The sequence below is a fragment of the Hyperolius riggenbachi genome, chromosome 1 (genome assembly GCF_040937935.1).
Source record: "Hyperolius riggenbachi isolate aHypRig1 chromosome 1, aHypRig1.pri, whole genome shotgun sequence".
NCBI classification, from domain to species: domain Eukaryota; kingdom Metazoa; phylum Chordata; class Amphibia; order Anura; family Hyperoliidae; genus Hyperolius; species Hyperolius riggenbachi.
The window spans coordinates 368,430,124-368,454,778 of NC_090646.1; the positions used below are offsets into that span (position 1 = coordinate 368,430,124).

General features: G+C 41.4%; 1 protein-coding gene and 1 long non-coding RNA gene across 8 annotated transcripts in view; one reads left to right on the top strand and one right to left on the bottom strand.

Annotated features, from left to right (window-relative positions):
- The window catches only part of LOC137515421 (uncharacterized), a 67,075-nt gene extending 64,443 nt beyond the window's left edge, over window positions 1–2,632 (bottom strand). Inside the window, exon 1 of one of the 2 annotated variants that reach the window (XR_011020533.1) lies at window positions 2,560–2,632. This is a non-coding gene — a long non-coding RNA (uncharacterized lncRNA). The remainder of the gene's footprint in view (window positions 1–2,559) is intronic. The other variant, XR_011020534.1, reaches the window with a different exon arrangement.
- Window positions 1–24,655, top strand: part of PALM2AKAP2 (PALM2 and AKAP2 fusion) — a 387,246-nt gene that overhangs the window by 74,473 nt on the left and 288,118 nt on the right. The window contains exons 1-3 of one of the 6 annotated variants that reach the window (XM_068234282.1): window positions 2,693–3,165; window positions 5,418–5,498; window positions 13,431–13,561. In XM_068234282.1, the coding sequence (XP_068090383.1) occupies window positions 3,097–3,165; window positions 5,418–5,498; window positions 13,431–13,561 (281 nt within the window). In that variant the 5' untranslated portion in view covers window positions 2,693–3,096. Of the gene's footprint in view, window positions 1–2,692; window positions 3,166–5,417; window positions 5,499–13,430; window positions 13,562–24,655 lie in introns of those variants that run through there. The other 5 variants (XM_068234279.1, XM_068234281.1, XM_068234285.1 and 2 more) reach the window with 5 other exon arrangements.

Sequence of the window (24,655 nt, forward strand, 5' to 3'; positions counted from 1 at the left end):
TGAAAGAGCCCTAGAGTGATATCCACCAGGTTGCCCTGGAAGTAATATGAAGGCTTATTTAATATTGGCCTTTGCTTAGCGTGCAGTCGGTCCTTGTCCTCTAATTATGTCAAGCATTTGTTCAAATGTTGAATAACATACTGAACACCTATCATTGTCTATTAAGTGGTTCAGTGAGGACCCTGTAGGGAATGACAGGCCCTAAAATTATCCTGAACTGTAGACTCATTTTGTGGATAATGCTTAATGGACATATTGAACACTCTGCAAAGGCTTGTTTGTTTTTTTTCTTTTTGAATTGACCGGCAATGCTACTCGCTACAGGTTATTTTTATTTCTTTTCTTTCTTTCTTTTTGTTACAGTGAATAAATGTGGCATGTCTTAAGGTGTCCGCTAATGATACACTCTTACCAAATCTATATACAGTAAAACCCCCATAATCTGGAACTCGGGCATCCAGGAGTCTCAACTAACTGGCATTCCTGAGGGGTGAAACTTGTTCAGAGCAGAAACAACATACCAATCATCCGGGCAACATCTGCACCATCATCACCATCCATGTATGGCTCCCAGCATGTCACGTGACCTGATGCTGGTCAGGAGACGCACCAGGGTCCAAACACGGTGGACGCCGTTTCTGCTGGGGGTGGTTAGTGTTATTTTAGTGGGGCTCAAGCACCCGGCAAAAACATGTATCCTTCATCAGGCAATCCTTGCCTGTGGCGGATACTGGGGGTCTTACTGTAGTAATGATAGACTGAGTGAATATACGTTCAATGGATTCTTTGGGTAGTCCCTCATTTTACAAAATAGTGTTAACCTTGTACAATCAAGATTGTATCATTGATAAGCATCTCAAAGGTGGCCATTACTAATGCAATTCTCTGGATGATCGATTGTCCAATTTGATCGAAATATGGAAAACAATGGTTTGGGCTCTCTAACCGAAGGAAAGCTGCTATCTAATTAATGGAATTAATCAATCTGAACAAATTGGTCAGCAGCTTTCCTTCCATTAGTGGACCTGAAGGATCATTTCCAAACGATATTACGATCGGTCATCCAGAGAATTGTATTGTCAATGGCCACCTTTAGACAGAATTAATATTTTTGGCACATGAAGAAAAACTACCATCAATATTGGGGCCTATAAAAGCCATATGAGAAGATCTGTCAGTTTGATAGATGTATCAGTTGGTTGCTTTTCAGTTTCTGCTGTAAGATTTGCTGCAGTTTTCCACCCACATAGGTGTCTGAAGATAATCCCTCCCCACCTGCTGGATCTGCAAATGAATCCCTATCCTGCAGCACTGGATGTAACTCAGCACAAAAGGTTGGTGAGCTACATCCAGTTGTTCACAAACATACACTGAACTTTGTTGTAAGCAATTTGTAACCGACAGACTATAGTTACTATATAGTAACTATATTAATTAACATAGTAGTAGCCATGCTAGTGAAGTATCGTGATCATGATAGTTCACAGCAGCGGCCGGCATTTAAAAGAGTGCGCGATGCTATGTAAGCAATGTACGTAACTAAGGAAAGCCCGCTACGCTGCACGACTATGTGTAGTGTGCCTCCCTGAAATGTAGAGTGCGGTGCTGTCATGTAGCTTGCGCTGCTATAGCAGTGCAGCTTCATGAATCAGCCCCCTTGAATGTTTACATTGTACTGGCTCATGTTAATCTAGGTCCCTCCCATTTGTCTCATACTAGACACTTAGCCATTGTCTTTTAATGACCCCATTAAGTTTTATTGGCTGTTCATAGGGGTTGTTCTGATCCAGTATTTCAAGTTTTCATATAAGTTTTTGTATTTCTTACTTTAGGGGGAATCAAGAAAGTGATAAAATTAAGGATTGTAGTGACTGCCCCAGCAGTCCTAGCAACTGCTATAAGCCCTGGGGCTACAGGAGGACCCATCCTCAAGGGCCAATGATTAAGTTCCTGCTTATGTTCTCTCACTCCTTGCTCCCGATCGGCCTTCCTTTTAATACAGATTAGCTCCCTACTGACTTCCAGCTCCTCCATTCCTTACCAGATCCTTGTAGTGACGGTGCAGTTGCAACATTCCCTCTGCAGCCACCACCCTTGGCCCCAACTTCTACCCATGTGGCCCCATGCAAGTTGTATGGGGATTTTGATTGCAAATGGAATGATGCAATTTTATGTTAAACGTTTTTTGTTTTTTTTTAAACATCAGCTCCGTCACACTTAACATCCAGTGACTAACTCAGAATTTCCTTTGAGTTCAGAGAAAAATAAAAGACTTCACTCCGGTCTTTGAAGCGAAACGTTTTCAGCCATTCTCAATACTAACCTTTTTGCAGTGAATGATAATATATAATAATAGCATTCTATCCTTTTCTTTAAGACTGGGTACACACACAAAATGATTGTTGTATCTGAGCTCACTCCCTCAGACATATCAGGACTGAGTGCCATACAAACATGGAGTGCCTTTTGGCAGACAGGGTAAGAAGGGGAACAATGTGCTCAGCTGAGATGATAGAGCACTATCGAATGTTATCAATGCATTAGGGCAGCAGTACTCACTAGATTGTCAGCACAACATGGCCAAGCAGCTGCCTCTGGTGAGAACATTTTAGCACCTGTACTGGTCTTAACGGCCTTAGTTACTGACCAAACAGTACTACTAGGACATCCACCCCACAGCTGGATCAACATACTTTTATTTGTCATAGTTGCTGGTAGAGCCAAAACTAATTTAGATAATTAATGTCCTTACTGCCACACCTCTAACACTCCACCACTGCCTGATCCTTCTTGTAGGGAATCCTACAATGGTACATCCAGCAAGCAGCTTGTACTGAACAAGTTCAAAGCTCATATTTCACAGCAACCAAACATTAGTGATGGCTTTAGATCAAAATGACACATCTAACTGTGCGTCAAGCTGTTTATCCCATCTACAGCAAAGTTTGGTTGGTAAAAACCCTCTTTATATATTTAGTTCACAGGAAGTCATAAAGCCACAATGTTATTTTTTTTAATTGTTTTATCCAGAAAACATTTTTCAAACCCATCTAGCTCCTTTCTCTTACTTCTTCCTGTATCCCAAACTGATCAAATATGATCATTTTTGCTGGTTTGTTTGGCTACTTTTTGTTCATCTGCTTTTGGGACTTGTTTGAAAATCAGGTGAGGTTTTAGCTTGCATTCATATAAACATATAGCATTTTTTAAGGGTTCACAAACTTTCAAGCGATATTGTAGCTATACTGGGGGATTATTGAATACTTGGTTATAGAGGGGACTGTTGGGGAGATGTGTTTTCCTCATTTGGAGGATATGCTACCTAATTATGTTTTATGGATTGCATAGTTACAATTGACATCTATACATCAAGTTCAATCATGCTACTTAATTATGTTACTGTGGGATATGCCAGCCCAAGTGTGATATAATATTATATTTGGGGGTTATTATGTCTAGTTATGTTATAAGGGCTGCTCAGTTGTCTTATTTTGAAACATGCCTGCTTAACTACGTTGTTGAAGGGAAATGCTGTCTACTTATGTTATTTTGGGGAACATTCCTGTTAATGCTGTTTGGCAGATATGTCAACTTGATTCTATTATTTTGATCTATGTCAGCCCTATAGTGTTATTTGGGGGACATCGCCACTTACTTACAGTATGTTATTTGGGGGACATACCCACTTAATTGTTTTATGTTAGGTCATGCTTGCCTACTTGTGTTATTTCAGGGGCATGCCTTTAATAATGTTAGTCAGAGAACATGCCTAACCAACTGTGTTATTTTAAAAACGTTCCTGCTTAACTGTGTTATTTAAAGATCATATCGGTTTAGTTATGTTATTTAGAGTAACATGCCTGCTTAATTGTGTCATTTTGCGACATGTCTGCTTATTTTGCTATTTGGAGGAAGTGCTGTCTAATTATTTTATTTGGGAACGTGCTAGCCTAATTGTATTATTTGTGGGACATGCTGCCTAAAGTTGTAACCTAGGGTACATAACTGCCTAATTATGTCATTTGTGGAGCCAGCATATGCCTAATTATATAATTTACGGGGTATGCTTTCTATTACAGGGTATGCTTTCTAACTGTGTTATTCGGTGGCCAGGCCTACCTAATTTTGTAATTTAGAGGACTAACACAAAAAAGTGGCCCCCACAAGGACTGGGCCCTAAAGACTTTGAATTAAATATGACTTTTAATAAAGACCATAAAATACTTTAAACAGGGCACATACAAATATAAATGTACCCCTCAATCATTAGAGAGTATAGGGTAGAGTGTGACTGAAAACTACCCGTGTTCTCTATTTAAGACATCTCACAAAGTCTGGTCTAGAACTGTAGCCACTTTAACTGCCTCCACTAAAATGCTACCATCAGTACAGACCTCTCTTTAAAACCCCCACCCACCATATTGCATGCTGTGTTTAATATTTAGTTCGCATGGTGGGAGGGGATTTTGTATTTTTAGTTAAATATTATAGCAATAATACAGTATATCACAAATAATAGTCAGGCAAGCTAAATTGTGCCTGGTATATCAGAGGGCAAATCTACTAATCTTTCTCATATCACTTGACATCATAATATCAAGCTAGTAGCTATTTTAACTCCACTTATCAAAAGAAGCAAGGTGTGTGTGTGTGGGGTGGGGGGGGGGGGGGGTACTTTTCTACTATTTGTGTTATCAAGAGGACATATCATCTAATTATGCTATTTTTACAGAGGGCAAAAACCCAAACTTTGCCCAGTTTTATAAAAAAAAAAAAACGCCCCTTTTAAAGAGGCTGTTACTTTGTAAATCAATTATAAAAATAACTAATGATAAACATGGTGGTCTGCAACAGGGGCTCAATAAAAATGGCTGTAGCCTGTGCACAAATAAAAATGACTTCTCTGACATAAGGATTAGTACAGTTTTTATTAACGACTTGCTCATCAAAGGACATATTTGTTATACTGTTATAGATTAGGTTTATATCTATTCTTCCTCTTATTTATTAATACACGTACTGCCCATTGTGGATCTACACTTGATTCCATGATTAAATAATGCATTTATCAGCCTGTATAATGTCAGGAATGCTGTATTTCACCTTGTCACATCATAGTGATAAGGTGTCGCTTAGTCGCTTAGGAGTTAACCTGAATTATTTTTTTTATAAGCAAGTAGATTATAAGCAATGCTTCTATCAAGCAAATAAAATATGTGTGTGCCTTTAAATTGGGAGTGTAGCAGCTATCAGTGAGGGAGCTGGTGGCTTTCTCCTCATGTCAGTGTATAGCAGTTTGTCTTCATGATAACATGTTTCCTCAGCACTGCTAGCACATGCAAACAGCTGTTCATAGCTACCACCAGCCCTGCATTTTCTCATCTCTCTCTTTTATCTCTCTCTTTCTTTTTGCAAAGGAAAAAAGAAAACGCCAGGCTGCGATTGAGGACAAAAGACAGCAGCTAGAAGACCAAATTCTCCAACTACAGCACCTTAAGGTAAGAGCTAGCAGCAGAGAGCATGAATCTGCACACAGCATAATCCATATTAAACATGTAGGTAGCATGGGTGCAGCCTCACACAGTGCACTCTCAATGGAGGAAGTGGCTGCTCTAATAAGAGGAAATTCCAGGCTCGGTCTCCTCTGACAGCGATTCCCAGCCTAGCAATAGTCAGTGGGATTCAGGTGACATCATATAAACACTGTATATAGCTGTTGTGTGCATCTGCTGAATGTCATCCTCTGCATACTGTTTATGCATTTGTAAATCTATGTGACAGCTTTATCCCTTTACATAGTATCAGTCAATAATATCACCACGTATTCCATTAGAGTTTTTCCACTGTGGTTGCTCCACCCCATATATGGCTCTTCTCCTGTGCTTCTTTATTAAAGAAAAATCAGATTTTACAGTGGGTGGAATACAGACAGAAGATGTGTTATTACCTTGCTGTGTGATTGTCTTGGGGATCACCATAAATCTGGTTTTGAAATACAGATATGTTGCTCTCTCAGGGATATGGAATACACTGGCAAAGGTATAAAATGTCACTTTTGCAGGCGCAGCAGTGAAAGAAATCCTGTGGGAAGAAATGCGATACTACTATCTTTTCAGTACTGTCTGTTTATTTTTGTAAATGTTTTATATATTATGTATTAATATTTTTAATGTTTGTAAATGTTCATTTTGAAATTAAAAAGTAGTTCCTGTATACTGTTACATGGTAGCACTAGCCCTCAGGTATGCTATAATGAAACTTGTGTATTAAGCATAGGGATAGACAGAATACCTGGCCTCTGTACACCCAAGCTATGTACACACATTCATCACTTAAAAATGATTGTTTATGATAGTTTGAGGTGAAAATCTAGCAGGGGTATAATTGCCTCCCAACGTTATCCTCCCTTCCAGCGGTACAAACAATTGAATCCTTATTAGCTGACCAATATTGTATTTTCTGCTACAGCTTCCTCCTCCCCTCTCCATAATATAAAATGGGCTGCAGCTTGTCTGTACACTGATAACAGGTAAATGTTCACTCAAAGTGATTGGGTGGTTTCTACAAGTTGACAGCCACTGCAGCATGCGTTCTCACTCACATCGCCGGTAGCATCCTGCTCTGACGCAGTACAAGGTTTTCTCTTACTGCGCCTGCACAGGATGCTCACGGTAATGTGATCAGGAGCAAGGACATGCGTGGCCAGGGCCGCACAGGCTCAGTAGCTGTAAGTTGTTGAAACTGAAAGTGAGCTGCGGCGGGGGATCTGGGGATCCTTGAGTACCGGCGTGGATACAGGACTTCTGCAGGGTAGAAGCCCTGGGTAAGTGAAACTTAAAAAAAAAACAAAAAACTTTAAAGATCTCCTTTAATATGACACCCCAATCTTTTGTGTCCTCTCCCCTATCCCAAACACACACACACACACACACACAGTTCTAGAAGCATGTATGTTATTCCAATTTTGCATTATTTAACCAATGAATGGCTATTGAATTTAATAGGCAATCCAATAGTTACAAAAAAGTTTCAAGAAGGCGCTCTTTGACACTAGCTAAGATGCTAACCTCCCACCTGCTGCTTCCCAAAAGCGGTGGGTTAACCCCTGAACCCACCGATAGTAGGTATTCCAAATTCAATATATGGGCGCGCTGGTGTATAGTTATATTGGATAGATAAACCAGAAATAGATATAGAATCAATTTATTAGGTTATATTAAATGTAAATGAGAGACAACTTCCTTGCGTATAATCAGACTGTACAAACACTCAAACCACACACACATAGGAATAATATGGTGTCCTGTATAAAAAATGGTAAAATATATATATATATATATATATATATATAAGTATATATATATATACTCAGACTGTGTGCGCAGCCTGGGAGTACTGATTGATGGGAAATTAAGCTTCAGGAATCAAATCTCAGCTGTTGTGAAACATTCCTTCTTTCACCTAAGGAATATTGCAAGGATTAAACACCTAATTCCTTCAGAGGATCTTCCAACCCTAGTTCATGCCTTTGTCACATCAAGGTTAGACTACTGCAACGTCCTCTACACAGGCCTGCATAAGAAAGACTTACGTCGCCTGCAATTAGTACAGAATGCCGCCGCAAGGCTGTTAACGAGCCAACCCCGCCATTGCCACATAACACCAACCCTGAGCTCACTCCACTGGCTACCGATAAAATGGAGAATTCTGTTTAAGATTGGCTTACTGGCATTCAAATCCTTGCACAATCTGGGCCCTGGATACCTGAAGGACTTGTTGCAACTACATCACCCCCCCCCCCCCCCCACAATCTTAGATCAAAAGGACGTAACACCTTGGTCACCCCCAGAGTCCACCTCAAAACCTTTGGAGACAGAGCCTTTTGTCATGCTGCCCCTACACTTTGGAACTCCCTGCCACACCCAATCAGGACAGCTCCATCCCTGGAAGCATTTAAGTCTAAACTGAAAACCTACCTCTTCAGTCTGGCATTCATGAACATCTGACTATCTCCTCTGTAACACAACCCATCTTGCAAACCTGTATTAATCTGAGACACAGCTATGCGCTTTGAGTCCTATGGGAGAAAAGCGCTTTACAAATGTTATTGTATTGTATTATTGTATTGTATATGAATATGGATATCCAATCAGTCCATATTACTGAATGTGCTATAAAACTCTTCTTCTATAAAAAGCGGTGTCTCCACTGTTAGATTTGTAGGTACATAACACCATATGCTCCGACCCTCCGCATCAGTTCCACGTACAATGCAGTATAAAGACTAAAAGACTTGGTATCACCTGTTAATGTAGTCTTCTTCAGTGTCCGGGTCAAAAGAGGATTGTGTTGGTTCCAACTGAATCTCCGGTTGGTAAGATCCGCCATGAGTCCACGTACCCTGCGTGACGTCAGTAGCGCAGTTCCCCTAGAGTCTCACGGGAACTTGGCAACGAACTCTAGCCGCACGGCTCAAAGCGTGCCTCCGTGCTGACGTCTTATCGCTCGTGGGTGTTGCGTCTTACCCGCCTCCACTCTGCGTTCCACCTCGTATTTCAATCCGGATATAGCGTGTGGGATGCGTTCCACCGCGCCTCCTGATTAGTGTAGTGGAGTCAAGTGAAAAAGGATCGTTTAGCAAGTTCAGATATTGAGACCTCTTTGGTAAGGTACTTCAGTTGTCCATGGGGCACCCCTCTAGACAACTAAGATTGACATGTTTCAACAAGAATCACTTGTCTTCCTCAGAATCTGATTCTGAGGAAGACAAGTGATTCTTGTTGAAACATGTCAATCTTAGTGGTCTAGAGGGGCGCCCCATGGACAACTGAAGTACCTTACCAAAGAGGTCTCAATATCTGAACTTGCTAAACGATCCTTATTCACTTGACTCCACTACACTAATCAGGAGGCGTGGTGGAATGCATCACACACGCTATATCCGGATTGAAATACGAGGTGGAACGCAGAGTGGAGGCGGGTAAGGCGCAACACCCACGAGCGATAAGACGTCAGCACGGAGGCACGCTTTGAGCCGTGCGGCTAGAGTTCGTTGCCAAGTTCCCGTGAGACTCTAGGGGAACTGCGCTACTGACGTCACGCAGGGTACGTGGACTCATGGCGGATCTTACCAACCGGAGATTCAGTTGGAACCAACACAATCCTCTTTTGACCCGGACACTGAAGAAGACTACATTAACAGGTGATACCAAGTCTTTTAGTCTTTATACTGCATTGTACGTGGAACTGATGCGGAGGGTCGGAGCATATGGTGTTATGTACCTACAAATCTAACAGTGGAGACACCGCTTTTTATAGAAGATTTTTATAGCACATTCAGTAATATGGACTGATTGGATATCCATATTCATATACTTATATATATATTTTTTACCATTTTTTATACAGGACACCATATTATTCCTATGTGTGTGTGGTTTGAGTGTTCGTACAGTCTGATTATACGCAAGGAAGTTGTCTCTCATTTACATTTAATATAACCTAATAAATTGATTCTATATTTATTTCTGGTTTATCTATCCAATATAACTATACACCAGCGCGCCCATATATTGAATCCAATAGTTATGTTCCACATACAAATGAGTGTATGTGATTGTATAGCAAATTCAAGTTTGAACAATGGCAGAGGAATCACTTTCTATTAGTAACACCCCCCATCCCCCTCCACCTGGCTCTTGCCTTCTCCTTTGTTACTACCCTGTGCTGACGGCAGGCAAGCTAAATGAAACTATCGTTTCCCCTGCCTATTAAAGCTGTTCATTAAAACCTCCTAGCCTCCTATCTCCTGACTGGCTCACAAAGCTCTGTTGTCATAGAGATGGCAGAGTGGGTGGGCTGAGGCGACGGGTGAGTGGCGGTAGCAGCTATTCTGTGCGGCGTGACATCAGTTAGCCTTGGTTTTTGGTACCATTGGTCTCTGGTCCTTAAGGGTCCAGAGACCGCTGGTGCTGAAGTGGTCAATGACTTGTCACCTGTACTGAAAGGAAGGGCTTCCTGCAGACTGTGCATTGGAGGGAGGGAGGAGAGCTGAGCCAAAACTAGCGAGGGATATTGCCACTAGCAGGACAGCTTAATCCCTGCCTTACATCACTGACCTCAGGAGCTTGGGAGGAGAAGCTCCACAAGGCGCCCCTGCACCATGGACGCACCAGGTTTAGTGTATTTCCCCCCCCTGGTTTTTGTCCTCTAAATCTAGGTGCGTCTTATGGTCAGGAGCTTCTTATGGCCCGAAAAATATGGTATGTAGGGGGAATTGACCATTATACTTCCAGGGAAATTTATATGAGAGGGGGACCACTAGACCACCAAGGAATATGATAAAGGGTAGAGGGACTACTAGATTACCAGTGAAAACTATAAGGAAAGGGGGAAACACCAGACCACCAGGGAAAATAATAAGTGTGAGGGTGGACCTCTAGAACACTAGGAAAAACGATAAGGACAAGGGGGACCACTGGGTCACCAGGGAATACTATGAGGAGTAAGGAGGGACCTCTAGCCCACCAGAGAAAACTATATGGTGGGGACACACGTGTCCTAACGGCAGCAACCAGAATTATGTTATGGCCCAGTCATTTTTGATTTTACAAAAAAGCCTCATCCCAAGCCCTTTGCTTATGGCAGGACTGACAGTAAATCAGCATAATTAAACCAAAGAAGCTGGGATGGCAATCTACCAATAACACCAGCACTGCATTAGCCATATGTCATTAGTATCCATTATTAATGATCATCTTTTTTTCTGATAATAGTTAAATGTATAATATAGAGGAGTACATGTAGCAAGCTTTGCTTGCAGTGCTGTAAATTGCAGTAATGTGTTTGTTTTGCAGTTGCCCTTTTTTCCCCTGGTGTAACAATCTGTCTGCTCATACATTATAAGAGTCAGCACAGTAATAAGAAATACAGCCAGTAAGGCCAAGTCATGGCGTTATTAGCAATGGTATGAGTGTTCATTACTATACAAGCTGAACAGGAACATTTCTCTTGATATGTATATAGCAGACAAGACAATCAGTCTAATTAAAATATAAATCATTAATAATAATTTTGCTTATCTTGATGGAAATGGTTGCAGATTTTAGTGATTTGTTCCAGTCTGAGTCTTCTATTGTGAACATTGAATATTCCTGAAGTCCTCTTTTATTATTAATAAAGTGACCAATTCAGTGGTTTAATAAAAAATGTGCTGGTGTTAAGCAGTAGAATAGTAAAATGTTCCTTTTTAATCTTGACTTCAAAAGCAAAAGCCTTGTACGGTTGTCATGGTAATGTGCTTTCACACTTATTTTTAAGAGTAAATCACTATAATTAAAAGAAAAGAGAATGCAAAACTGGTCACCGCAATAAACTATTAATATGCTATAGCACGTGAAATTTGGATGAAAAGTCAGTGATTATTTTGTCAGTATAACTTTCATGCAGTCATATAAGATAGAATAAATCCACCGGCCTACATACCATATTCTTCTGTTTCTATTGTTAATGAGGTCCAAAATAAAATATTATTGAGAGTTCTATGATTTGGATGCTTTGTATTTCTGTAGGCAACTGTAAAAGGGACACTAGAGTGTGCACTCCTAGGGCGAAGCAAGAAAAAAGTGTGCAGGAGCTCTTTCGGGAAAATTCGGCACAGCTATATCCTATAAAAGCTGCAAAGAAAGGAAATTTGGGGCGTGCGGTGGCAGTCGCTATGAAATTTACCTTCTATGTCACAAATCACGGCTTTTATAATGACCGCTATATGCGGCAATCAAGGCAAATTTCATCGCCTTGAGGCACTCGGTTAGAGGTAGTGATTTGAAATATCGGCGCTGGGACTTTCAGAAATGCAAATAGCGGCATTGCATTTCTGCAATGCGATGCTGCTATTCTGCAATGCAATGCTGCTATTTGCATTTCTGCAATGCAGTGACACTATTCTGCAATGCAATGCCGCTATTTGCATTTCTGCAATGTGGTGCTGCTATTCTGCAATGCAATGCCGATATTTGCATTTCCACAAGCATTTTCACAATGCCACTATTCCGCAATGCAATGCCGCTGTTTGCATTTCCACAAGTACTGGAGACCAGGATTATTTCAAATAAACACTGCTAATTTACCTTGATTGCTGCACATTGTGGCTTTGTGGTAGAAGGGGGAGGAAAGCTTTGGGGGGTTAGAGTTAGGTGCCACTGGGGGGGGGGGTCAGGGTTATGCACCACGGGGGGGGGGGGGGGGGGGGTTAGGGTTAGGTATCACCTGGGGGAGGGTTTGGTTTGGGCACCACCAGGGGGATCTTAGGGTTGAGTACCACCACAGGCCTTAGATCCCTTTTACACTTAATTAGTTGCTCTCAGTTAAAACTGAAAGAAAACTTTTCAAAGTAATGCCCATGTTTTCCTATGGCACAGTTCCCACTATAGGCGTTTTAACTGAAAGCTTTTTCACAATGCACTGCTACCAACGCGTACTAATGCATATCAACGCATTAAGTGTATAAAGACCCTTAGATTTTGGCACCACCGGGGGGGGGGGAGGGGGATCTTAGGGATAAGCATCAGTAGAGGGAGGGTTCTGTATGAGAGTAGGGTTAGGTTCAGCCACAGCAAAATATTGTTAAATATTAACAATATTTTACTATGGAAATTCAGTAGTAGAAGATTGCAAATTTTAGCGAAATAATTTTAGAGGCGAACCCTGCGCCCTTTTATCCAGGTGCCTTTTTTCATGTATGATAAATCCAGAAGGTCCGCACACTCATATGTAGACCAAGTCAGCTGTTTTATTCAAAAAACGTGACACAATTCCATTCCATAACCAATGATTCGTTTCGGGGCCCCGAGGGGTCCCCTTTGTCAAGGTAAACACACAGAATGGTAACTTTTTTTTCATGTATGCCTCCTAGGGACAGTTTGATAGAGGCAGTTCACTAGCATACATAGCACTATATAAGAAGTGGTAGCACTATTCATAAGAATGTGAAAAATAATCCAGTGCGCAACTAATGTGCAAGATTTTGGTGCTAACACAGCCTCAGGAAACAATGAAAAGTCCTTTTAAATTTATTTTCTGTGTATTCTACTATAAAACACTTTCCTAGCAGAAAATGGCATCTGAAAGCAAGAAAGAGATAAAAAGGCGAATTTCTTATCAGTGAAGGTCACATTGTAGTCACTTCCTGTCAGGACTGAGTCAGGACTGATTCAGCCACTTACATACCTGATATTTAACTCTTTCAGACAGAGAAAGAAAAAAAAAGGAACACAGCATAGTTATTTGTGTGCTAGGTACTGTACATACCCATGTTTATCTCATCATGTCACATGTCACTTTGGGTATCCTTTAATGTGATCTGCACTGGATAATTTTATGTACTGATATGGCTATTTGAGAAATACAATGATGGTCTTGTTTGATTCCAGTCAAAGTCAGTAAGAGAAAAATGGCTGATGCAAGGAGCACCGGCAGGCTCAGTGGAAGAGGAGGAGGCGAGAAAGAGGCAGTGTGAGGAGGATGAACAGAAATTAAAGATACTTGAAGATAATGTCCAAAGGTAACAATGCAGTTTATTGGTTTTCATCAATGTTGCTTTATTGCCATAGTTACAAGCAGTATTTGCGTGGGTGTGAAGCTTTGTATCAGAAATCACTCATTAATGCTGTTTAGAAAGGATATTGAAGCAACATACATTTTAGTGATATTGATAAAGATTGACACATTCTAGAAACAGAGGTTTTTATATTGCTTTTGTAATAATATGAGGAATACATCTTGTGTTCTTTTGGAATAGTGATGGAAGTGGTGATAAATAGCTTGTGTTATAGGAAGGCAGTGCTGCCATTTTGCTGGAGGGTTTTTGGATAACTGTTCCCAGATCAGAGACTTAATGTACTTAGGCGCTGGGTCCAATGCGTTCCACTGTTATACTAACAGAACTCCAGGCAAACCTTTACATTTTTTTTTTTCTGCAAAAAGTATTTTTACTGAATAGTTGAGATAAGTAAAAAAGTTACGATAAAACAAAGAAAAGAACAAAACAATCTCAAGTGTGCCGTTTGTTATTACCATGGAAGTTAGCTGCCAAAAACAGACATCATAGCTGCCAAATACAGACATATAAAATACTCATATGGTAAGTAAAAGTACCGTATTTTTCGGACTATAAGACGCACATTTTCTTCCCCAAAAGTGGGGGGAAAAAGTCAGTGCGTCTTATAGCCTAAATACTACATTTTTGATTGAGCCAGGTGTCCCCACCAAGTTGCACATAAACACTGTGATACTTGCTGCATCCCTGCCAAGCCTCTTGTACCCAGCAACAGCAGAATTAAGGGGAAAAAAAGCCATTTCCCACGGCGGTCCCCCCTCTCCCCCTCGCTAAGCCGCATCTGGCCAGTAATAAAAGAAAACACTTTCCCCGCAGCAGCCCCTCCTCCCGCTACATCTCTTATATCTCCAGAATCCAGAAAACAAAACAAACTTTCTCTGCGGCGCCCCTCCCCCGCTGAGCCTCTTGTTGCCCCTGGCAACAACACAATATGCAAGTGTTACAACCGGAGCGGCTCCAATGCTGCTATATGCCTTTTTAACCTCCCCGGCAATTGCAGAGTCTGAAGCTCTATAGCGGAAGCCTTATTACCTGTTCCAGCCGCCGCGATCCTCCATCTCGTGTCCTCCCATGCTTGCAGCCTCGCGCTGGCGTCCTCTCACTGCGTGATCTGACGGTGCGCAGTTAGGTCAAGCACGCAGGGCACGCACGCAGTGAGAGGATGCCAGCACAAGTCTGCAAGCATGGGAGGACACGAGATGGAGGGTCGCGGTGGCTGAAATAGGTAATAAGGCTTCCGCTATAGCGCTTCAGACTCTGCAATTGCCGGGGAGGTTAAAGAAGCATACTGTATAGTGGCATTGGAGCCGCTCCAGTTGTAACACTTGCATATTGTGTTGTTGCAAGGGGCAACAAGTGGCTCAGCGGGGGGAGGGGCGCCGCGGAGAAAGTTTTTTTTTGTTTTCTGGATTCTGGGGGTATAAGAGATGCAGCGGGGGGAGGGGCTGCTGCGGGGAAAGTGTTTTCTTTTATTACTGGCCAGTTGCCAGGGGATACAGGTGGTGTGCACCATGGAACAGGTATTTTTTTAATTCTGGACTGCCAGGGGCCACAGTAGGAGGGATGGGGCACCACAGTAAAGCTTTTTTCCCAGCTGTTGCCAGGGGATACAGAAGCTTGAGGGGGGGGGAGAGGGGTGCCAGTGTAACTGAGAGGCAGTTAGGGTTAATGTAGCTGAGGAAGGCAGCAGGGGTTACTTTAGATGGGCAGTGTAGCTTAGGAGATAGAGTTAGCTTGGGGAGGGAAAGCTACATAAGACACCCCTGCACCATAGATGCACCTAGGTTTAGTTAATTTTTTTCCTGATTTTTGTCCTTAAAACCTGGGTGCGTCTTATGGTCCTGTGCGTCTTATGGTCTGAAAAATACGGTATACCTATACATTAGGGTGTATTCAATGTAAAATTGCCATGTGCACGCTTCGCATGACGATTACTTTGGACTCCTGTTATCTAGGTAATATTAGTGAAAGGTGTGTTACACAGGTAGCATATTGCATGTTATGAGTTGTCTGCACAATGCAGAGAAGTGAAGCTCAAAAGTGATGAGCTGTCATCTCTCCGCTCACGACCACTAGTTTTTCCAGAGGGCTGTTCCCTCAGAGGGGGCAAGTGGAAAACAGGGATCTTGAATTGAATACCCCTACTCTCCACTGTTTGCCATTATCAGAAAGGTCACCATTGTAGATCAGGTTGCTTCAGCACTTTATGAATATAGTGATGTGCACCAAACTGCAGATAAAATTGGTATTTTAGACGTTTTGATCACCTTATCTGCATGTTGATCAGTAAAATGCCTATGGTCTATGGTGTAAGCAATAGGCGAAGACCAACCAACAAACTAGGTTGCTGGTGGCCACCCTGCAAAGGTGTGTAGACATAATATGGGGCAGCACGGTGGCGTAGTGGTTAGCGCTCTCGCCTTGCAGCGCTGGGTTCCCGGTTCGAAACCCAGCCAGGTCAGCATCTGCAAGGCGTTTGTATGTTCTCCCCGTGTCTGCGTGGGTTTCCTCTGGGCACTCTGGTTTCCTCCCATATCTCAAAAACATACAGATAAGTTATTGGGCTTCCCCCTAAATTGGCCCCTAGGATACATGCACTACACGATACATATATAGACATAGGACTATGGTAGGGATTAGATTGTGAGCCCCTCTGAGGGACAGTTAGTGACAAGACAATATACTGTGTACAGCGCTGCATAATATGTCACTATATGCTATATAACTACTTATAGGGAACCTGTACTGAGAAAAATTATTTAAAATAAACACATGAGGTAACTTCAAATGAACATTACATAGTTACCTTGCCATCAGTTCCTCTCAGAAGCTCACCATTTTCTTCTGACAGTGATCCCTTCCAGTTCTGACAATATTTTGTCAGATCTGAAATATATCAGTTGCTGTCAGTTATATATCAGTTGCTGTCAGTTATAGCTGAGAGGAGAACTGATGTGTCCATGTTATGGCTCAAGTGGGCGATGTTACAGTTTAACAGTGTGCTGACCAGGAAGCTGTTATGGGGTAATGGCCATTTTCAAAATGGAGGACGAAGAATTCCATTGATCACAGTGGACAAACAGGGCGCAGGAGAGGAGAAAGAGATTGAGGAGTAGACTACACGGGAGGTAAGTATGACTTGTCTATGGTTATTTTGACTTTTAATTTTCAGTACAGGTTTTCTTTAAATAAGTAATATATCTAGGAAACTTTGGTCAGGACCAAACTTTGGTTAGGATGTTCTTCCCTACGAAACGGTAGGGAAGAAGCGCCCAAGTGTGACAAAATATATTCAAAACATTTACAAGAGAGAAAAAGAGGTGTCTTACTTCATAGGACCCACAAGGTCAAAGGAGAGGTCTGCACCTAGACGTATTCAGGACCTAGCCTTGACAAAGGGGACAAGATAGGACCTAAAACAATCGTCTGTGTACGGTCAGATGCTTGTACATTTGTGATGGGACAATAAACGGTACACTGTTCCTGAACAAGTCTGTGTGTGGACCCCTCTTTTGACCTTGTTGATTCTGCTCCAGCACCCCGTGGACACAGGTGTGTGATTCACCTTTACACATCAATTAGAGGATAACACAAATATTAGAATACAAAAGGAGAATAGTTTATTCTTACCTTGGCAAAGCATTTCATGGGGATTTACACTTATTTCTTGAGGCCAATATATAGTGCCAGCTGAGTGTATCTGCCAAGCTCTGAGCAAGTTGGATTTTGCTTTGTTAAAAAAGCAAGCATGGTCCTCCTTCCCAAGTCCTTCTAACCCCTTGCCTCCCAAAAACTGAGAACAATCTGCAAAATAGGGTCTGAAAAGCCTCCTTCCTTTGCAAAGGGGGACTCCTCCTCACCTCATGCTAGGGGTGGTGGAGGTAACCTGGTGGTATTTGGGGGCCCCTTGATTAATAAGGGAATATCTGCTCAGCCTAGGTAAATAGGTACATGTGGTCATTTTTGACATTCTTACTTATTTGCAAGAAAAATCTTATTAATGGCATGCCTATGAAATACAAAACATAATTATATATCAGTACTGCACACTGATTTTTCACTTCACTCAAATAAAGTAGTTAGCAGCCCTAAGTTTTTCCTTTCTAAAGACAGAAAAAAACAACAACCCAGGAATCTCCTACACATAAATCCAGCACTGTAATTAATTCTAGCCATCTGATGCTTGTGTTCGCCATATGACTGTCTGCTAGATTGTGTCAGTGCCTCAGTGAATAGAAAAGCCTGCCTACATCATACTGCCCACGCCACTGAGCAGCCAAGCATGCGCTAACAGCTGTGCAGGTCCATTCTCTAAGATATTCAGGAGTAACCTACTTATGTCAGTGTGTTTAATTGGCGCAATTATTGCAGCACCAATTATATTGCAGTCATTCTCTAATCTGAGGCAAAGTGACTGATGTAATAATTGGTGGATAAGCTTACACCAATATTTGCTTAGACAGTGTGCAAAGCGCAATTAGTTAGAGTCAGTTTTAGTAGAAACAGATTAACTACTGAATGGCTGGATTTAGTAACACACGTTGACTACTGAATACCTCAATGGCACGGTCTCTAGTTGACATTACTAACCTTTCCACACCATCAGTTTTGGCATGCATGATCACTGCCACATTCCTTTTAATTATCTAAAAATAATGATGATTACTCTTCATATACAGTATGTTCATTTATGGGAAGAATTCAAGACATTTTGATGTAATTGTGCATGGAATACGAATGGCATGTTTAAGTTTTTAACTCTAAAAGGAACACGAGGTGTAAGACCTATGGAAGCTGCCATATTTATTTTCATTTAAACAATACCAGTTGTCTGCCAGTGCTGCTGATAGCATCTAAAGGCGCATACACATGCCTGATTCCTTCAAACGACGGGTCGTCAGGCCCGCCCGCGGGGCGGCCGTTCTGACGACAGTATCCTCGTGTGTACAGTCTGCCGGCAGGCTGATAAGGCTGGTTTTGACCGATTTGCCGAGCGTATCAGTTAAAACCAGCCTTATCAGCCTGCCGACAGACTGTACACACGAGGATACGACCCGTCGTTTGAATGAATCAGACGTGTGTACGCGCCTTAAATCACACTCCGGAAACAAGCACGCAGCTAATCTTATCAGATTTGTCATAAGACATCTCATCTGCATGCTTGTTCAGGGTCTATGGTTTAAAGTATTAGAGGCAGAGGATCAGCGGGGCAGCCAGGCAATGTTCATTATTGTTGATTTGTGTTAGGCATACATTATATCCTAGTCGGAGGATATGGTGGTATTTAGCACTGATATGTTACAATATAGACCATTAACCATACTATTATTTCCTCCTCCCCCACACTAACTACCGGTGACCTATATATATCTAAACCCTAAATATATCCTACCACTAACCTTTACCTTCACCTATCCGCAGCACTTAGTTTCCCAGTTCGCTCGTGTTTAACTTTAACAGTAATCCTTCACTAAATGTTATCCCTCAGTTCCCTATCCAGTTCCTGCAGCTATGCTTAACTCTTTCTAAAACTCCTTTATAAACCTTGATCTTTCACCTGAAATTATACCTAACCTTAAACCTTTAAGCAAGCTCCAATACTAACCTATCAGCTAAAATAGTACAGACTTTGTTCTATAATTCTATACTACCCCTGCTGTAAACCCTCACTCTTACTTACACCAAGCCTAAATATTCCTGACCCCCACCCCAAAATTAGCAACAAGTTTACACTGACCTCAGGCATCCTGTTGTACTCCTAGACCTAGATCATCAGATGCCAAGAAAGATTGCTTTACAGTGGGCAGTAAAAGGGCAAGTTTTGTACTCCATGAGTAGTATAGAGATACAATGTGTATTTGCACACATATGAAAATACAAGTAACAGTTGATTTATTATGTAATTTGGTGCATTTTTAATTACATTAACAACAATTGTAACCAAAGTAATTCACAAATAGAATACAAGATCCCACAAAGCAGATGTATGTGTTGCCTAATGTGTTTATGGATGGTCTGTTTTGTGTATGTATAGCTGGATTAAGATAGAATGAGTGTTTTCTGTGTTCATGTTTTATAGGCGTGCAGAAAGCTTAGATAATGGCATGATCTTTCTTTCGTAGGTGGTCATGGGTAAATGCAGTAGTCTGTCCAATAGCTGTTGCTGCGCATTAATGAATCCCTACAGAGAAAATGTTCTGCTAACATCTGGGCTTCCTGGTGAAATAAACTCTTTATTAGTATCTACCGAGCAATGAGCATCAGTCTCTAGCAGGAGAGAGCTTGCAATCTGAGAAGCTGTAGGAGTTATAATTGTGTATCCACTTACTAGACATGTATACTTCTAAATCTAGCATTATTAATTTTCCTGTTTCTATAGACATTTGTGGTTGAGACAAACCCCATGAGCTTTACAGTCTGTTGTGGTGCCTTGATACATATGTATTTCCATGTGTGAAATATGATATGACAGAATCTCCCTCTTATTGTATAAACTCTTATTCTAATACTTTACTATACATAGCAGAGTATTTTGTGAAAAGAACATCATCCTGTTTGAATTAGCTCGCAAACTATGTACACACTTTCAATAATTGTTACCCACTAATTTGATACGAAGAGCTTAAAGTGAACTGGCTGTCATGCTGAACTTTTGGCTGTAGTTGTTACTGAGTCACACACCTGTAGCACGCATACAGACAGTGGAGGCAGATCAGAGTCAAAACATCTGATCTGCATTCTGAGTCAGTGATTTACAGTATTAGAGACAGAGCATCAGCACAGAAGTCAACAGGGGCATAATTATATGGCAGCAGCCCATGCAACTGCAGAGGGCCCAGAGCTGTGAGGGAGCCCCAACTACTAAGCTTCTATCCGTCAGATACATGGGACCATCCTCCAGATCAGAATCAGAATTTATTTCGCCAAGTACAACGTGAGTTGTACCCGGAATTGGTTTTGGCACAACAGGGTCGGTGGTGGTACAATAGCAGTAGTATACAGTAAATGCACAATAGATACATACAGCATACAGATACATACAGCAATACCTAGAGTAGGTACAATGCATATACAAGCGAAGCAAAAAGTATAAGGCATAGGTAGAGGGACCTGTAAAAGATGGACCCAGGAGAAAAGACCCAGGGGGAATCCGATGCAGTCAATGGCACTCAAACACTTCTGCAGCGATCATTTGAATCAGATGCCCCCCATTCATCCCGCGGAAGAGAGAAAGAGGAGAGGAAAGGGAGAACAGGAAAGATGAAGAGAGAATGGTGAAAAAAAACAATGAGAGTGAGACCCCTTGGGATTGCAGTGTACAGTAGACTGACTGGTTTGTGTCCATTTGGCTGGCTTGCGGCTGTAGTGGATCCACGGCTGCTGGTCCAGCGTCGTCTTAGTAAGAAGGGCTGGGGAGCCAGCGTGAGTTGCCAGGGTGTCGGCCGACCCTGTGGGGACCAGAAGGAGGGTCGGTGACCCGCAATGGAGCAGGTGGCTGCACAGGCCTGTGCAAGCTGGACTGATTGTTGAAGCAGGGCCCGGCAGCTGAGGGATCTAGAGGACCCAAGCAAGATCAGGTGTTTTTGTAGCTATACTTATTAAGGGTTTGAAGATGTTCATAGCCACACTTGTTTTATGACCATTGCATGATGGGCCCCGGGCTGAGAAGGGAGAGGTGGGTGTCAACATTTTGATAAAGTTGTACTGCATGGAACAATACAACGCTAGCATCGGATAAAATCCTGTCTAATAGCTACTGATGCAAAGTGGTGTTGAACAGGTATATGATCTCTTGAAGATCTAGAAAATATTCATTGATTACCTGGTCTACTACAAATTATGGAGTGTGTGCTCAGCAGTAGTTGTGACGTGGCCTGCTCTTGATGTTCAAAGTATGTGGCACCTCCTCACTATGACTGATTCTGATTATTTCCTGACAGTTTCTTTCATCATCATTTACTGACTGTTTTCTGTTCCATTTTACACATGATGTCATTCATCTATGTAAGCGCCTGTTTTAATGTTCCATACACAAGTGTGTATATAGCAGATGCAATATGAAAATATCTCAAGATTTCTAAAAGCATACTCTTCTTAGCCAGAAAAAAAAGTTGAGTACGGTATGTACAACTCATTGCACTCAAGGATTATCTTAAGAGAGTATGAGAGGCTTTTAAAGGCAAATTTTTCAATAAATCACTGTTAGCACAAGTAAGAAGAGTATCAAATATATTACGCAACCTTTCCTCTGATGCTAAAAGTGTACTAGACTGGTTACAGTCATCTAAATTATAATTGAGTTAACCAATAAACAGAATCCTTCTAACTCAAAAAAATGTCAGTTATTGGTTTAGAAGTATACAAATATTTTAACTGGCCTAGTTTTCAAGTGAAGTGAAGAGAGACGGTCTCAGTCAAAACTGATTTTGCAATAGAGATCCATTACAAGCAGTTACATGCCTGTGTGATGCTATTTTACGTAATTAAGATTATTTTCTTAGATATAGCATAAATGACCAGTTGATTGCTGTTGATATAAGGTGAATGTCCACTTTTGTGAAAATGCTGAATTAAGTAGCAGCTTAGGACTATCGCACATGGACTATGGCAAACAGGCAACAATATTAGGGTTTTCGGTTCTTGCTAATATTGTAGCAACTGGCTGTGATATTCTATATTCTTTATTTCAATATAATCTGGCTGCTTTGATGGTTGCAGAATAATAGTGATTCTAGGTGTTTCAGCAAACCTGGATCTAATGGACCCCAAGTACAGTGTGGTCGCCCTGTATATTGACTTGTAAACTTTTACTTGTAAACCTAACTCTCTCAGATGCTGTCTACTGGTAGGAGTTCTTATTCAGATGTATGATTTTGCACTAATACCTGATTATGATAACTTGATTGGTCTGTCTGGATAGGCTAAGTCTTTGGAACTGACCCTTTAGAGTCAAGATGGATCTGAAGACAAGCACTTTTCCCTTGGGAGAGAAGCAGCAAGAATTACAGCTTTCTGCTAATCAAGTGAGATGAGACCTCCATAGACCCACCATGTTAAGGGCCTGTTTATATTAGCCACAGTACAGAGTGGTATACACTGTTCTGCACCATTTATGCCCACTCCACTACACTTGATGTCGCCCGTTAGAATCTATTCTGATATACAATTCATAGGTGTATACATCATTAGATTATAAGGTTTTGAATGCTGGGATTTAAAAAAAATGTAAATTCGTTGGCATACTTTTGGGCATGGAAAAGATCTTCTTGACTTGAGGGAAGATGTGAGATCATGCACATAGCTCAATTACGTAGTGAGGGAGAATACTAAACTGCCATGCTGGTCCTACATGAAATCATCTCAAATTAGCATTACTCCTTGAAGGGCAGGGTTTTTTACTTGGTGAAGCTAATGACTCTGCTGCTTATTCCAATTACCAGAGGCTTAGTAATCCTGCTTATGTTAACCGTTGCTGTTTAATGTTGTATATTCAGGGAGAAAAGCCTTTACTGAGAATATATAAGATTTTATAACCGCTTTGCATATTTCTTCTACAACAAAAGAATATTTATAAGTTATTACGGATTTCAGTTATTTGGCAATATAGGTAAAATACAGTAATCTCTCCAATACAATACTAACATGGGGAATGTAGTGTGTATAACCCCAACTGAAGTCAGCTGGCATGAGAAAATACCTTTTCAAGAAAGTTCTCATTTTTATGAAAATGGGTATGCTGTGAAAATCCATTACATTTTCAGAAAATTTTAAGTCAAGCAAAAATGTAAATTCCAGTACAAAAATGCCTTTGCCAAAATCAGAGCTTATCCTTAATATCTTAACGAAGTAAACCCCTGCAGGAAAATCAATATTTTTACTATCATTTTATAAGATATTTTTTTTTATTTATTTCCTGGATAATCGTTTTTTGGATGATATAATAATATACCTATTCAGCTGTTTTACCAGCTGTAGCCACCACAATGGTGTAGAAATCACTTGAAGAGATCTGAAGATCAGCATTCTCACTATTTTGCTGGGAATTCCTTTAAGACTAACTGCACATAGTTTCCCTGCTATTTTTTCAAAACTCTATCATTTGTTGGTTTGATGCCGGCAGATCTACTCCATGACATCTGACCATCTGTGATAATATAGCAGCCAATTTTGAACGTGTATCTCGTGGAAGCCATATTTTCACATTTTCTGTCTGTTGTGTACTATGTCATATGTGTAGGTCTGTTAGAGACAGCCTGGCTGCTGACTTTGAAAGAATGATCACCTGGAAATTGTAAATTTGCACCTCTCAGAAAGGGCTGTAAATCTCATTTGAACAGACCAGCTAAGTTGAATAGACCAGTTAAGTTGAATAGCCCATAGACACCTGGACATTGAATTAGGAAATATCTACCTCGCCTCCAGCAAAGAAACAGTTATTTACATAACGACCCAACCAGGGCCGGATTTAGACATCAGGAGCTTGTAGGCACAGAGATTCTAGCGCCTTGAACTCCGCCTCTCAACACAGGCCACACCCCCGATCCGGGCCCTTATTTTCTTATATCACATAAAAAGAGATAAATGTACATGAACCTAGCAGCGGTGTAATTCAAAGAGTGGGCCTGCCCAGCCAAATCTTGTATAAGGCCCCCCGCTACTTTAATAATTATAAAAAAATTGTAATCATATATATGGCCCTAGTTACCATACAAATCAGCCTACCCACAATTCGAGGCGGGGCTACACATAATTGTTGGCTATGCACAGTTCTCAAATCATCACCTTACATTGCCTCAAGCCCACCCCCCCACAAAAATGAGAGGAGCAGGGGGCAAATGGCAGTGTTTGTGGCCAGAGTGGGTGTGGTGCAGAGAGGATGCAATACCAACACGCCATGCTACTCTCACTTTCACAGGACACACTGATTAAGCCTTGGATCTCCTCCCCTAACTATATGCCTGCAGCGCCAGACTGGAGCTGGGTGGTGAGTGACATCCCCCTCAGGCTCTGCTGAGAGAGGAGACATTGAGGAGTGGAGGG